The 16,198-nt window shown below is 41.5% G+C and overlaps 1 protein-coding gene across 1 annotated transcript in view; it reads right to left on the bottom strand.

Moving 5' to 3' along the window:
- Window positions 1-1,952: 1,952 nt before the first annotated feature.
- The window catches only part of Bmper (BMP binding endothelial regulator), a 232,798-nt gene continuing 218,552 nt past the window's right edge, over window positions 1,953-16,198 (bottom strand). Inside the window, exons 14-15 of the mRNA XM_055601459.1 lie at window positions 11,426-11,556; window positions 1,953-3,330 (exon numbers count right to left, since the gene is read on the bottom strand). Of these exons, the coding sequence (XP_055457434.1) occupies window positions 3,149-3,330; window positions 11,426-11,556 (313 nt within the window). The 3' untranslated portion in view covers window positions 1,953-3,148. The remainder of the gene's footprint in view (window positions 3,331-11,425; window positions 11,557-16,198) is intronic.

Raw genomic sequence — 16,198 nt, forward strand, 5'->3', positions numbered from 1 at the left:
TTTGCTTCTCTTCAGACCCAGTATTCTCAGCTGACAGCAGAAGAAAGGGTTCTGCCTGCCTGGATGAGGCACTCCAGAAGGAAGCAGGACATTTTTATTTCACACCATCTGACTCTGGGAGTTGGGTTTTCAGACTACCCATCTAGATAAAAATGGGTCTGCTGCAAGTGAGTACTTAATAAACTACAGTGATGGCCAGACCAGAACATACAGGTAATCACTCTGCTGAGTTCTTCATGGCTTACCATCAGCCTGGTGTTTGGGCAGAGAGCAGGGACTCTTATGAAAGAAGGGGGAGATAGAAAGACCTGGAAGGGTCTGAAGCTCCACAACGAGAACAACAGAACCAAAAAATCTGGGCCCAGGGGTCTTTTCCAAGACTGATACTCCAATCCAGGACCATGCATGGAGATAACCTAGAACCCCTGCACAGATGTAGCCCATAGCAGCTCAGTCTCCAAATGGGCTTCCTAGTAAGGGGAATAGTGGCTGTCTCTGACATGAACTTAGTGGCTGGCTCTTTGATCACCTCCCCCTGAAGGGGGAGCAACCTGATCAGGCCACAGAGGAAGGCTATGAAAGACAGTCCCGATGCGATCTGATAGGCTATGGTCAGATGAAAGGGGAGGAGGTCCCCCCATCAGTGGACTGGGGAAGGGGCATGGGAGGAGATGAAGGAGGGAGGGCGGGATTGGGAGGGGACGAGGGTGGGGGCAACAGCTGGAATAAAAAGTGAATAAATTGTAATAAATAAAAAATTATATTAAAAAAGGTTAATGCTGCTATGTTCTGGAGTTTTGAGAATGATTCAATAAAGCATACATTATGCACAAAAAAATAAAACAAAAACAACAACAAAAAAACCAAACCCTTTGCTCTATGAGACACCTCTTTCATCTTAGATTATTTTTTTAAAAATGTATAGATGTTAATTTAATCCCTAGATATTTCATACAAGGATAAAATCAAACCACCCAAAATGATGATGTTGGCACATGTAAAAGAGCTGTTCTCATTCATTTATCATGGCTGGCCATGATTGAAGTGTTGGTTAGCCTTGATGGGTAAAGTTAAGCAGTCCATGAATGAATCATGAGACTAAATAACTGCCCCCAGTTTTTCCTTCTGTATAATTTTTCTTCTGCAGCCCTCTTTTAGGAAGGAAAAACCTCAGAGTAACCTAGAGAGGGACTTAAAATCAACCAAAAGGAAGCCGCTCAGTTTACATCAGGTAGTAATCTGTCAGGACAGGTGAAATAACTTATCCCATCCCTCCTCTCCGAAGAAAGTAAAGCACACGTTGAAATGTTTGGAAACTCCAGTGCCTCAGATTATCACTTATGGGTGTCTTGAGTCCTTAGTGACAAGCAGGCCGTAGGGAAGGGGTGTTCAGGTCCATGAATCCTCACCCTGCTCTCTACATAACACAACACAGTTCCTTCTTGTGACAGATAAGCAGGAGTGGGGCCCAGGTGCTTAAATAGTGTTAACCCGGTCACAGACAACTCAGTTCCAGGCACATGTGAAGTCTTCCATTGCATGAAGTCCTTGGCTGTATCAGGCTGCCCACAGTAGGGACTGTGGGCAGGTTAGTAACAAAGCACAGCAGCAAGGAGTGATAGGACCAGATGCTCCGGCGTAAGCAGTTACCATGACACTGTGCGTTAACTGTGTACACATGCAAACACAAGAGGTGTTCCAGGGGAAAATAATCCAAATTAATACCTTAGCTGTTAAGAGTGCACGTAAAATCTACACATATGCTTTCGATAAGCAAGGGCAATGTTCTAACAGATTTTTGAGGGTCTTCTGTTTTCTATTTAAAATGTGGTTTATTTTAAAAGAAAGCTAATGTAAGGCATATAAGCGATTTCTAAGTAAAATTATTAAAACTGAGTTAATATAGTTAATTTATAGAAATACGACGCAGGACATCAGGAAGGAAAACTGCGTTTGGTTAAATCTTAAGCCCTTTATTTACTACAATGCAGAATATTTTACTTTTCGACATCAGTGGGTGTGGTGGCGTTTTCTGCTATTGTTTTTGGTTTCTGACCTTTTTATTTATTCAACAGAAAACAAGAGCCAATAACTGTTAGTAACACCAGTAAATGACGGTGAATACAGACACAACTCTCTCTTGGAATGATGCTAAAACAATGTGTCAGCAGATCTTTCTCTCAGTCCAATACTGGAAACGTATGAATATCCATCAAGCAATGCTTGACAGTAATGATACAGAATTGCCCAAGGCTTTCATTTCACAGTGACACAATGTAGATGGCTTCTATCTACTCAATGGATTTGCCAATTCTAAATTGCTCTGAGGTTGAGAAAAAGTAGTATTTCTTTACATGTTGTAGAGTGATTTCGCTAAATATCTTCTCATGCTCAATAAAATGTCATTCAGACACCCCTTGACTTCAGTGCATGACATACAAATGGCCATATGCATTGCACACATAAATTAGGAGGAGACTCGTGGGATATGCAAAAATGAAAAGAAATAATTTGATTTTTTTTTGCAATACCCTAATGAAAAAAAAATACATATTTCTTGGCAGCTATCCAGTTTTGGAAACAATATCCAGCTATGACCTAATGAGGTCTGAGAGCCTCCCTTTGTTTTGCACTCATTAGGGCCCACCCCCAATCTCATGCTATCATTCTCTGGCATACATTCCGATCTTTGGAAATAAGAAATGCCCTAGACAAGGTGTCTTTCCCCAAAAAACATCCCACTCGAAAATCCTGACAAACAAATTAATGCAGGCAGGCACGAGGGCTCTCAGGAAACATCCTCAGAATGATGCATGTATGTAACTTTAAAGACACCCGATAGGTCTGCATGCCACCTTATTAAATTAAAAGCACCTGTGAATTTATATGATGCATCCAATGGCTTAGATAGTAGGATTCTAGAAATAATACATGTCTTATAGCAAAAAATATACATATAATAATCCACCTATAGTTTATATAAATGATGAAATGTTTTGAATATATCTATATATCTATATATATATATACACATATATACTCTGTGTATTTGCAGAATCAGGCACACAAATACTACAGTCCTTCATTGGCTCTTCCATGTCAGTGTCAAAGACACTAGATTTCCAAGTCCCGTGGACTAGAACAAAGGTCATCGCTGAGGACAAAGGACTGGCTTGATGCACCTTCCCTTATGAAGGACCAAATTTGCCGGACAGTGGCAGCCCGCAATGCATGGCTTGTTGCAGGGGCCAATCTCATTCCAGTTGTCACAAGTCTTCACACAGCCCGGGCCACAGGTATCGTAAACAGCTCCGTGTTTGCACTGGGTAGCTAAGAAAAAAAGAGGGAACAAAGTCGTAAATTAATGGCCATGGTAGCTCATCTTCAGCATGAGACAAGTCTTATGGGTTACGTATAGACTCTGCCCCAACCAAAGTTCAGATTTACATTTTAGTGAGGAAATAAGGAACAGGTAACATTTTTTTTGAACACTTTGGGAATTAACAAGCCTAAAGACATGTTTCCTGGGCTAATAAACCTTAAAACAAAAATAACAGTAATCAAAGCTTTGCATTCCCAGGTAACTCAGGTCATAAATTTGTCAGACTGTTAGAAAATCGGTAAGGTTATTTAGTTGCTGCAAAATACCATGATAATTTAACCATGAACAATCTTTCCTGTTACGAAGTTATTATGAAGAAAAATATCACACACAACTATTTCACTATTCAAAGTATGGAATAAAACAGTCTGAGGCTATTTAAAATATGTGGCACATTTTAAATCAAAGCCATCATGGCTTGAACAAATCAACTTGAGACAAGTTAGAGGAAGAGCAGGATAGTGCCAGCTATGGAAGAATCAGATGTGTCACCATAGAAGGGCAGCAGCTGGCTGGCTGGGTCAAAAAGTACAAAAGTGGATATGATGACAAAGACAAGTCCTAGCAGTTTATATCTTTCTTAACTTAGAACTGAAATGATTTCAATATTATTTCTGAGATACTGAAAATTCATGAATAGATTTGTCAGAAAGCAATAATGCAAACATTCTGGAAGTTTTATGTAAACTTGACTTTTCCAATTATCTTAGCTCCAGTGACAAAGAAAGGGGCAGTGGTTCCTTCTCAGCAATGGGAACCTGAGTCATGTAGGCAGAGAGCAGGGATTCTCCAGAAATACCAACAACACTCCACAATTCTCTCGAAGTTAATTTTAACAAAACTAATAATGACAGAGAGTCATTTTTCCTTGGTTTAATTTCTGTTTTCGCCTGTGTAGTGAGAGGGCAATGCCTGCTGAAGGACTGATCCTGAAACCATAAACCTTACAACTGTCTGTTCTTAATAGACCTAACTCCGAGCCTTCTGAACGATATACTTGAAGTTACCAGAAGCACTGGTATTTGCCTATATTTACCTAACAGCAAGTTGATAAGAACCATGAAGTTCTATGATGGCTTCCAGGATTCCAATAGCACTAGTTAAAACCAAACAAGCAAAGAGGTGACCCCATCAAGAGTTATCAGTTGTTTCTCTCACACATTACACCTTTTTAAGAGTTCTTTGAAACGGGTTTGAGAATCATTTTAACGTTACCAATTATGAAACGTCTTACTCCGGGGCTGCCGAGCTAGTTCCCGTGGGTCGAGTGATGGCTGTTCAAGCATGAGGACTTTAGTTCATGTCCCCAGTACCGGAAAGCTTGGTGTGGCAGCACATGGCTGTAGTCATAGATATAACGGAGAAATGACAGGCAGATCCCTGGAGCTTTCTTTCTTTTCACCAGCCACACGCAGCTGACATAGCCACATAAAGAGACACCCAATATTGACTTCTATCCTCACACATGCGTACACATGGCCGTCCATACATGAACATCTAGTTACACACACAAATATTTGACTTCAAAATTGTTCTTTTATGGGTCCCTATTAAATCATGGCATATTTATTTAGGGTTTATTCTCTTATTGGTCCGTATTGAAAACTGGAAAGGATTAAATATAAACTATCCCAACCATCTGTTACCTGACTGATCCATTTCAGAGGATGAGTCATTCGTGGCTTTCACCTGTCATTACACGGCGACTATAGTGTTATTGATACCTAAGCCTGACTCGGCCTTTTAGCTTTTTAAGGCTTCTTCTCACCTGTAACTTCCTGTCTAAAAATCATATTCTCTACCCTTTTACACTGTCTCTCACCCCCTTCTTCTTTACACCTACTGTGACCTGAATGGTCTAGTATTTGCCATTTGTCAAACTTGGCGAGAACAGAGATTTCAGCCTGGCCTATCACTATACCTTGGCAAACTAGTTCATTTTGGGGAGGGGAGGGCATGTTAAGTATAAGGCCATCAATAAATACTTGCTCAACAAATGAATGAGGCCGGGGAGTAAACGTTTATGCTTGTCCTTAGGAATCCTTCCTACCCTTCTTTACTTGTTCTGTGCTGTGCTAAGCTGTCCTCTACGTGTGGCCAAAGATGCTTTCCATGCACAGTTACAACCATCACCAGACTGAGGAAAATAAAGACAGTGGGGACAGGTAACTCTACCCCTGGCATCAACCTGCACTTGGTCCCAGTAGGACATTTCTCCTATCAGAATGTCTTCATTACAGGACTCCACCATCCCTCGTTCCTAAGAGCTAACTCCTCCCTGGCCTGACTGGGCCCAAGAGAGGTAACAGTTCTTCTGTGATTAATGCAGGGCACCGACCTCCTCTCTATCCTTTCTTTGAGCCTGTCTATAACCTTTAAAATATGTCGTCTCTTACATATACTTGATCAACTTGAGTGTGCCCAGATGCAAAACCACTATTCTGTCCCTTAGTCTTATACTCCCTGACATGACCTCTATCCACGGTCTAACGTAACATTCCATTGGTCAAACATTTTATCTCTTATTTCTACTCCTCAGGTTGTGAACAAGCACTTAGAGCCAAATCAGTTGCCCACTGGGACCAAGTGCTAATATGAAGCCTGGAAATCATCATCACCACTGCCCATCTACTACCCATAAGGTACAAATCCTAAGCTCTCTCTCTCTCTTTTCTTACCTTTACTTTTCCCCCTGTTTCCTCAACCCTCCCTCCCTCTCTTCTTTTTCCTCCTTCTCTTCCTGTCTTCTTTCTCTCCTTTTTCTCCCCCAGACAGTAAAAGAAAAACACCTTTTCTTCTTTATGATATTGCATAGAGGATGACAAGGAGTAAGGACACCAGCATTCCTCTTCCTTCAACATTCTTGATTTGTGCATCTGTGATATCTTTTAGACCCTTCATTTAACACTGCAAAGTTCTCTTTCCTGTGATTAACAGAATATCCTATTTAGACTTAACAGTTTGGGAACCCCCTAGCTGAAAACAAGTCCACATACAGTTTTCATAAATGTTGTTACCTTTGTCTAAAACAGTGGTGGTCACAGTTGGAAATGGCAATTGTTGCAGAGCGCGTGGACCTCTGAAGAGGGGAAGGTGGGACCAGGATGTCAGTCATTTAAAATAAGTCCTTCCTTTCCATCATCAGACAGACTGGCGATTTTAACATGCAGCTGGGATTGAGACAGGCCCTGGAAATGGCTTTCACATCCATGTTCCCACCACTACAGAGATGAGCAACTGATGCTCCCAAAGGAGGTACAAAAAGGAAGGTCCTATGCATCCTCGCCGTTGCCTTCCTCAAACTCCACGAGAACACGTGCTGACCCACAGCATGTACCCACTTAGTAGACGGTTTACTTGTGTCGTGGGCCTGATTCCCTTCACTCACTTCCTTGCTGCCTCTCATTCACAACCCTGATGACTATAGGTTTCTTGCCTATCCACTTTGCAACTCCCTCTTGCTATCTTTTGGTTTGCACATTCATCTTTTCCCTTGCTGTTAACCAAAGCCATCCCCGTGATAACAGACCTATTTTTCTCCTCCTCTCAAATGCCAAAGTATATGGAAAACTTTACAGTCATTTCGCCCTCCTCTGTAATCCATTAACATTGTAAGCCCATCTCCCTCACCCTCTATTTTATTGAAGCTATTCCTTCCAAAGTTTTCACCAGATGTCATATCTGCTGACACCCGGGCAGCTTTCATTCACCAAAGAGCCTACTCAGTCATTTTAAATATTTGGCTTATGTCATTCTATGCCCTCTGGTTCCTCACTAACCCCTTACAGATGCACTCATTTCTTGGATGCCTGTGCTTCATCTTAGCACTAAATATTAAAATCGTCTACTAGCCTGTTCCCCTCCCATTCTCTTGGATGCTCCCCTTTCCTTTCCATCTCCAATTCCAGTTTTATCTTTGTTTTTAAATTATAGGGTTCCAAATCTACATGAGCTCGAATTCTTTGACTAATATAATATTTTATCTAAATTCAAATGTCACCTCCTTTAAATAGCTCCCCAAAGCTGCAGATGCCTTTCTTTTCTCTGCATCTCACAGTATTTGACATAATAGTTGCTTATTTGTTTGAACTGTCCAGTTCAAACAGTGCAGTTAGAGGATGTATGTATGAGAGACACACACACACAGAGACAGAGACAGAGACAGAGACAGAGAAAGACAGACAGGAAGAGATAGAGAGACACAGAGACAAAGTGTGGGTATGAGTGTGGGTGAGTTTGTGGAAATGTGTGCATGTGGGTGTGTTTGAGTATGTGTGAGTGTGAGGTTGTATGAATATATGTGAGAGTGTTTCTAAGTGTATGCATATGTATAAGTGTGTGTGTGTGTGTTTTGTTCTGTTTAGATGTGGGTTCTGGTAGAATTCCTGTCTTCGAGACACACAAGTCAGGCACTTACAGGCTGAGCTATCTTTCCAGCCCCACAGAGAAATGCATAGGATTTCCTTGTAACTTTGAAAATATACCAACTTCTAGTCACATCCTTCAAGATTATTTTTCAGCAAAATATGTGTGGTTATAGATTTGACTTATTCCAGAAGTCACTATGACAAGCTCTTCCCACCCCGGTTGAAACAGGTGGACTGCTGAGGTGTGGGGGTAGCAGGGCTCTGGCCTGTTATAGCCCAGAGTTCTAACACGGGACTGGGTGAGGGGGAACACTCCACTGTATGTCTGCTAGCTCACTTACATTTGTTTGTTCGTTTGCTTATCTTTTCCTTAACCTTGCTGGGTTCATTCTAACGGTATCTGACCCTTTACTCCATTTCCAACATGGATTCCTCTTGGCCAGTGTCAAGTTCATTTCCACACTCTTGCTTCCTGGCTATCTTTTAGCTTTTGTCCACTCAGTACTTTGTCTCCTGCAGCTCCTGCTGAATTTCCTTTACAGGGACATTTCTCAGAAGCATTCCCTCTTTCCCATGGTCTCCTTTCCTTATACCTATCCCGTGAATTCTGTACTCTAATCTCAATTCTTTTTTTCTTTTCTCTAGCTCCACTGGATCCCTTATCTTATCAAGCACAGACATCTTTTACTATGTCATAGTAGAAATTAGGCTGCAGAGAATAAGGAAGTACAAGGACCGAACAAGATCTATCATAGACTATCATCTTAATTTCAATTCAAGTTAAATCAATAAACACCTTTTGGGTGTCTGATATCATCTCTGAAATCCAGTTACAAGCGACGGGGCTCACAAGCAAACCGGTGACACTGACACATAAGCAGATCCATAATATAAGGTAAGATGCACAGTTCTTGAGAGTGAAAGCAAAATACAGTGGAAGAAAAGTGAGGAAATATTGATCTAACACTGAGAACTGGGTAGGGGATCAAGTGATATGGTAGAGAAAAAAAAAATTACCATTGAGATAACAAAAAGTAAATCGAGGGCTGGAGATGTAGTTCAGTATCCACTTAGCATGTGCAAGGCCCTGGGTTTGAATATTAGCAATGCAAAAATAAATAAATAAACAAGAATAATAATTAGCTCTGACATGAACTCAACGGCTGACTTTTTGATCACCTCCACCTGAGGGGGGAGCAGCCTTACCAGTCCACAGAGGTAGACAAAGAAGCCAGTCCTGATGAGACCTGATAGACTAGGGTCAGATGGAAGGGGAAGAGGACCTACCCTATCATTGGACTGGAGGAAGGGCATAGGAGAAGAGGGAGGGAGGATGGGATTGGGAAGGGATGGGGAATGGGGCTACAACTGGGGTACAAAGTGAATAAACTAATTAATAAAAAATTAAAAAAGAATAATAATTAGTGGAAACTTGGGAGACCAAAAACATTAGAAAGAGCTTCCCAGGCAGAGAGATACGTGACTCAGAGATTAGTGTGGACAAGACCAGGTAGCACAGGTATGATGGTTGAAGCTGTGTGCAGGGGCTAGGCAATAGTCCTTGGCTTGGTAGGTACTTGCCTACCAAGGTGTGGAGTTTGGGGAGGAAGAATGAAGATGGAGAGGGGCAGATCACTAGCCCGGGGCCAGAGAACACAGGAGGCCTCACAACATTCTGCAAAGAGAAGCCTTAGGCAGCCTTTGGGCTGAAGAACGACACTATCAGATTCATCTTCACTTCAGCAAAATGTTTAGGTGATCCTAGAAAACAAGTGTCAACTAGAGCCCTTGTTTACTCTCTGTGAATCCATTTGTTTTTCCAGCTCATGACAGAAAAGGCTGTGATCTCTTTCTGAAGATTAATATCACCTGGGAGCTGAGTCACTCACATACCCATCATCCTATTGCACCAGGACCACCTAAGAAGTATACGGCAGCTTCACTGGGGCTGCCGTAACAGTTGCCTGCCTGGGCACTTCTTAGAGGTATGTGGGCAAGCTGTTCAGGTGTGGCTCGTAAATCCTCAGTGATTCCAGCTCTAGCTAGGTTGAGATTTAACTGCTTTAAGTAAATGGCAAGAACTGCAAACCTAGCCTATGCACTGCAAGCACACATTCAAGCCAAGTCTCCACTCTTCTTTGAACCAGACCACATCTCCTATGTATCACTAATTAAGACATTCTTCAGCTAACAGGGGACATAAACTGCCTTCTTATTTAAGATCTGAGCTAAGATTGTTAGGACTCTCTCTCAATTATTAAACATATATATAGGCTTTTTACCTTTTTTTTCACCTTTTGGCCCTTTATTACTAAAATGCTTCTCAACACTTGAGCTTAGAAGACACGTATTCAGCTTTGCCACCTTCAACTTTCAGTAGTAGCACTGGCTGCCACTGACTGAACACCTGCTGTAAGCTGGACACTCCTCAGGATGTTTTGTTCCCGCATCACAATATTCACACCTTGATATGATGAAATTCCACAATGTTCCCTTTTCTCCATGGTAGACGTCACCATTATCTTGAATCAAGACACCATCCGTTTTACACCACGACCCCTTCAACAGTCCTTCTCAGCTACCTGTGTTCAGTCTCGCCACCCTCCGATCTATTTCTGGGCACTAAACTTTTGTAAAATAAGTTTTCTGAAGTCTTCGCTGGCCTCCTTCCACGTTTCTTAAGATAGAAGCTAGATTCCTTCCCAAGGTCTGGAAAGCTCGTACATTCCAACTTCCTCTCCACCCGTTCTCACTTGTGCTCCCCTTTCCCTTGATTGGCAGGTGCAAGGCGGAATAGACTCCTTTATGGTATGAGGAATAATTGGGCTTTTGCCTTCTGTGGCTCTTCAACCTGGTTCTTGTTTGCCCTGACTCCCCTCAGCCCTTTATCGTCATGCTAAGGCACCACCTCTGCTAAGGAAGTTTCCCTCTTTACACTGTCCAATAGATACCCCCTCTTCCATTTGCTTTCTACCACCCTCACTGTTCTTTCTTCACACCTAACTGTTGTTTGCAAGTGTTTCACGTAAGTAAGTCATTGTTTTTGTCCTCTTCTCTCACAAGACAACAGCACTTCAATGACAAGGAACTCATCACTTAGCGTCATTAAAGTACACACAGCACCTAGCACAGTTCCCACTGCCTAGCCACTTTGTAACATGTATTTTTGGATGAAGAGAGGCATCTATTTTACATATGTCAAACAAACTAGTTAATGAGGACAAAGAGCTAATAAGCAGTGTTGTAGGAATTTGCCTGTCCAAGGGAGAGACGCATCCTGCTGGGTTTTGTTCAACAAAACCCTATTATAACAGATCATGTTTGTCTCAGATGACTGTGATGGTCCTGAATATTCTTTGTTCCACACATGTTCTAAGCTAGTTGTGACTGTCCATGTTCTAAGCACATCCAGCTGTTAGCTTGAAGTTGGAGGATTATACAACAGTGGAAATCCTTAAATTGTTAAAATGTGCATGTCACAAGGCATTTGTCTTAAGTGCTCTCTACTCTGCCCCATGGGAAGCTCCTGTGTTTTGTCAAGTTGAATCACCTGTGGGATTTCCCGTTGGTCAAGGAGGGGCATGGCTTGTTCACAATAACGTCTGCGTGTCTCCCCGCTGTTAACCTGACCATGGCAGTGACCTCCTGTGAGATGGATCCCCCAGGGCTCTCTTACCTGCACAGCTCTGCTGAGGCTCCCAGTGCACCCTGATGCCCTCTCTCTGGCAGGCGCGGGTATATGCCAGAAAGGACTCACAGTAACAGTTTTTATGGACTGGACACTCACACATGTCTGTCACACAGGACCTATGGGTCACAACAGAGAGGAAACATCATTTTAATATATCAGATTATGAAAGACCTGAAACGATCTGAGAGAAAAGGAGGCCTGAAAAGAATATAAAAATTCCATCGGCAACCCTCGTGCTTAATGACTCTAAATAGTGTGATGTCGTGTTTTCCTTTTTTGAGGGGACTATCCCAAAGAACTTGTTGCCATGTCAATTTTTTTTCTAATATTCCCACTGTTCAAAGAAGCAGCCACTCTGTGAATTTGTCTACTAAGGACTTGGAATGTGGCTGGAGCCGCTGAGTAACCGAATGTCTGATCTGACTTCCTTTTAACTGCCATAGATGTAAACAGTACTGACTGTAAACCCTACCCACAGGGCAGCTCTTGGAGGACAGACGTGCTGCCGTTGTGACTGGGACACACAGAAGTGGTCGGCTCTCCCATAGCACAGCCAAGAACACCAAGCAGCTTGACAAGTACACAAAAGGCCATGGCTTTGGGATGTGCTAGTAGCACTCACTCTTGCAAGATCTTGCATCCCAGTCTCACCTTCAGAACGCCAGGTAACGCATTCCAAAGGGAGCAAGCATTTCAGATGCTTAATTAGGCCAAGCAGGGAGAAGGACTGAATCAGTATCTCCAGTTTGAATTTAAATATGAAAATGAATGACCAAGATACCAATTAAGCTGAAACGCGTTTAAAGGCAAATGAGTTCTTAAACATCTTGACTAGATAGACATAATAATGAACATGCATCATGACACAATATTACAGTTTACAAAATGCTTTGGCAGACGGTCTGTCACAGAATAATAAACAAGGCCTACTGAGCAGAGTTCCTGTGCCATAAATGACGAGATCATTTTACTCAGATAAATAGATGTACCCAAACTCATGCTCAGAAGTGACGAAAGAGCAAATCAAATTCTGCTTCCTGACTTTGAGCATTCTGCTCTTATCATGTCATACTGAAATCCCCACCTCCACAGGCAAACGTACAACTCCACAGTTTAGAGTTGCCTTTTATGTAAGAGAACTCCAAGATTAATAAAATTAAGCTAAGCTTACTTTCTTCCAGTCTTTGTTCAGCAGTTTCCTTCCTTGCTGAACCAATTTCAAGCCTGAATGCATAAAAATAATCAAGATTTTAAGTGACACATATGATCCTGAAAAGTAGTCGGGCCATGGCCATCCAGCGCCAACACACAGATGCTCTTGGGTGTGGGACATGTAATCTACTGGTTGAAGAGAGAGGTCGGTTAGCATGAGGTACTAGCTGGGATACCACTTCACTAAGCAGCAGAAACTGTATTCAAGAATTGATGGCATTGCAGTAAAGATGCATAGTCCAGCACTAAGACACGGTCTTAGGAAACAGGACTAACAGACAGAGGAGACACATGGCTGAAAGAGAAGAGCCTTTTGCATGTCACCGATGACTGTTGTCTTAGACACAAATGCCAGGACCGAAAAACTGATCTCTCTCCTTCCTGTAGTAATCAAAGCTGTATTTCTCCATACTTTGAGAAATCCTGTGAAATCATATTCCAGCAAATATATCCAGGCATTGAATACACAGCACATTCTTCACACTAGATGTGGCCTCTGAATGGCCCAGGAAAAGCCAGATTACTTTCGCCCCTCCATGTTGCCGATGGATCCTCATCCACCCCATTTCCTTCCGTGTTTTAGTTTTCATTCCAGAAAACCTCACATCTATCATCTTCATGCTTAGACCTCACAAACAGCACTGTTGACTACATCAAGCTACACCCTTACTATCATTCCTTCTCTACATCTCCAGTAGGCTTTTGCCTCCCCTCTTCGTGTCTCTGCAGAGGTCTTTCCCCTGCCTACACAGCTCTCACTGGCATGGGACAGGTAGAATGACAACTAATGGACATGGTAAGTGATGGAGATATGTGGGAAAGGGTGGTTCAAAGAAAGGTTTTTAGTTTTTTAACAGAAAAATTTAACACCAAAATGAGTAGTAACCCATATGAACGGAGCCTCCAGATATATGGATTTTTCAGAACAATGAGGTCTAAGAGACAATAACCTACACTACCCACAACAGGGACCCATTTAATTTAAACGTTGGTGATTGTCCAAAGTAATATTCTGCAGCCATTCCACTGACGTTTTGGAAATATTAAAATACTGACCAGTATCAAATTTAATATTTTATAATCACATAAACAAAATAAATTAAAACAGATATGCTCAAGTGTTCATAATGGCCGTCTTAGGGTAGTGAAATGATAGTCCTCACTTACTTTTTAACTCTCTACAATTAATGCATCTCACGTCTAAAAAAATATCAAAAGAAGCATGAAATATATTAATATTTAAGTTATAATTTAGGAACTAGAGTTATAAGATAGAGTGAAACAATCAGAAAGATTCACAGTATCTATCTATTGCTCTTAGCTTTTAAATAATTCTACTAAAGTATTTACAGTCTCTATTGGAACTTACTGGTACACCCTTTGATTCAATCCACTTCCTGTTGTCCTTGTCCTGCCCTCCTGATCCTGTGAACTTGACATCCAGACAGATGGAACAGGTGCCAAAATAATTATACATACTCGTGCAGATCGCAAAGGAATTTTATCACCAGAAAACTAAAAGCATCTCGAAATGTACTTTAAACCAACTTCAGGAAGGGGAAGGAACTGTTATTTAATGGTCCCATTCATGTTTATCACCCTTAATCATTCAGTATGAGGAAAATGTACTTTATGACATGTGGCACTGAACTGATATGCATTTTTGAAAGATTACTATCATTTCTTCAATTGCTATGTATCAATATTGTATAATATAATATAATAAATATAATATAAAGCCATGTTATATCTTAAGTAGCAATATATTAATGACTTTTAGTGTTGCTGAGATTTATGGCTTTTATAGTTCTGCTTTTACAACTTTGCCTTGTCAGGATTATGTTCTAATAAATGAGGAGTCTATCAGAAGACTCAGCTGTCATTGTGCTAGTAGGGAGACAAACCGCCTACACTGAGCTCTCCCAGAAAGGCTCTGGAGGCAGAACTACCTGCCTACTCTTTGGGTTTTATCTGTAAAGGACATAACAACAATGGGGGTGTAGAAAAGGACAGAGATGGGGGAGAATGCCAAAGTTACTAGAAAAAGAGAAAATAAAATTGTGTAGAATTTCTAAATTCCTAGAGGGAGATTTAAGATCTCTAGCTGGCTTCTCTCCCAGAGGAAACAGCCTAAAAAAAAATAAATGTGTCTGTCACCAAAGTCAGGGAAGGAGAAACTGGCCAAAGATTAGGCATCCATAGAAAGTCTTTTGCCCTTGGTGTGACAAGCCAGGGTCCTGGAGGGTCACTGCCCTGAGAGTGAAAGCACCCCAGACCAGAACCCCAGATGTTGTTCCTGGAATGAGGAAGCCCCCAGTGCCAGTTGGCTTCCAACTCAAACATCATCATCGACGGGGTGGATCCTTGTCTTAATCTTGAAGATGCAATCGTCAAGGTCTCAGAAACTGCCAGCTGGATTCATCCATCCTAAGTGAAACTTTGTGGAGGAAACCTTCCAGATGAAGTGTCTCCCATAGACCCTTGGGAAATTCAATATCTCATTGACATCAAAACTTGTCCAAATGAGCAGATGAATAAGGGTTTTATTGTTTGTCCATTTTTCACTAATAGCCATGCCTTGCTGTCTGCCTTTTGTTCAGAGACATTTGTATGCCTGTTTGTTGCTGGCTTCCTGTATTAGAGATAAAAGCTAATTCCTTGTATGGTCCCAAGACAGTAAAAAAGATAACTTTGTGTCAGTGAACTCCTCCTCACTTCCAAAACTTCCTGATTTCCATGATAACCAGCTCTTCCTTAAGGAGATGCTATGAAATAATTACAATAGTACATTAGTCTCGCCAAAGCTACTTTCTTCATCTTTACCTAGGTTTCTAAATGGGAACTTTTGAATGGCCTGCCTAAAAAAATATAATTTGAGCCATGTCACATACCACCATCCTTTCTAGAAAGCTGTTTTTCATAATGAAGGGGCTACACCCATCACAATCTCAGTAGTGGTTGTTGGAGTCTCTGCACCTTGTGTGCCTAACTGATGTCTTATTTTATCCGTTCTCAAGTACAATCAACTTATTTTCAGAAGATTCTTCAGCAGTCCAATTCCATGATTGTTCTCCAAGGCCTGCAAACTGCCAAGAGTGGAGAGTAGAGATCATAAACCTTTCTATGCCCATTTCAGCCAGAAGTAGTCAGATTAATTTGATGCCCAACTTCTAAATGATTCTGGGTTTCAATTCTTAAGGGGATTTGCTAGATACTGAGTTTTATATTAGCAGGATTCAAAGCCATTAGGGCTGGACCCTCTTTCATAGTTAACAACTTGTAAAAGTCAGAGACTCCAATTGTAGGACTTGGAGCACTTGTCAAAACTAATGGGATCTGAGTCATATATCCTTCCCAGAAGTTCACTAATAGATAACCATTGAAATCTTATTAGATTACTATTTAGCTGGAGGCTCTTTCTTATAAAGAACAAAGATTCACCTGTAACACTCATTTCAAGTGGGCCTGTCAATCACAAGGAAACCCCTCAGCAAAGTTGTGTTTTTTAAAATGTGGAAAAGCATGGTGGTCCCTTTGGCCATTGTT

This window comes from Psammomys obesus, unplaced genomic scaffold, assembly GCF_907164565.1.
Source record: "Psammomys obesus unplaced genomic scaffold, mPsaObe1.curated_primary_1811, whole genome shotgun sequence".
Lineage (NCBI taxonomy): Eukaryota > Metazoa > Chordata > Mammalia > Rodentia > Muridae > Psammomys > Psammomys obesus.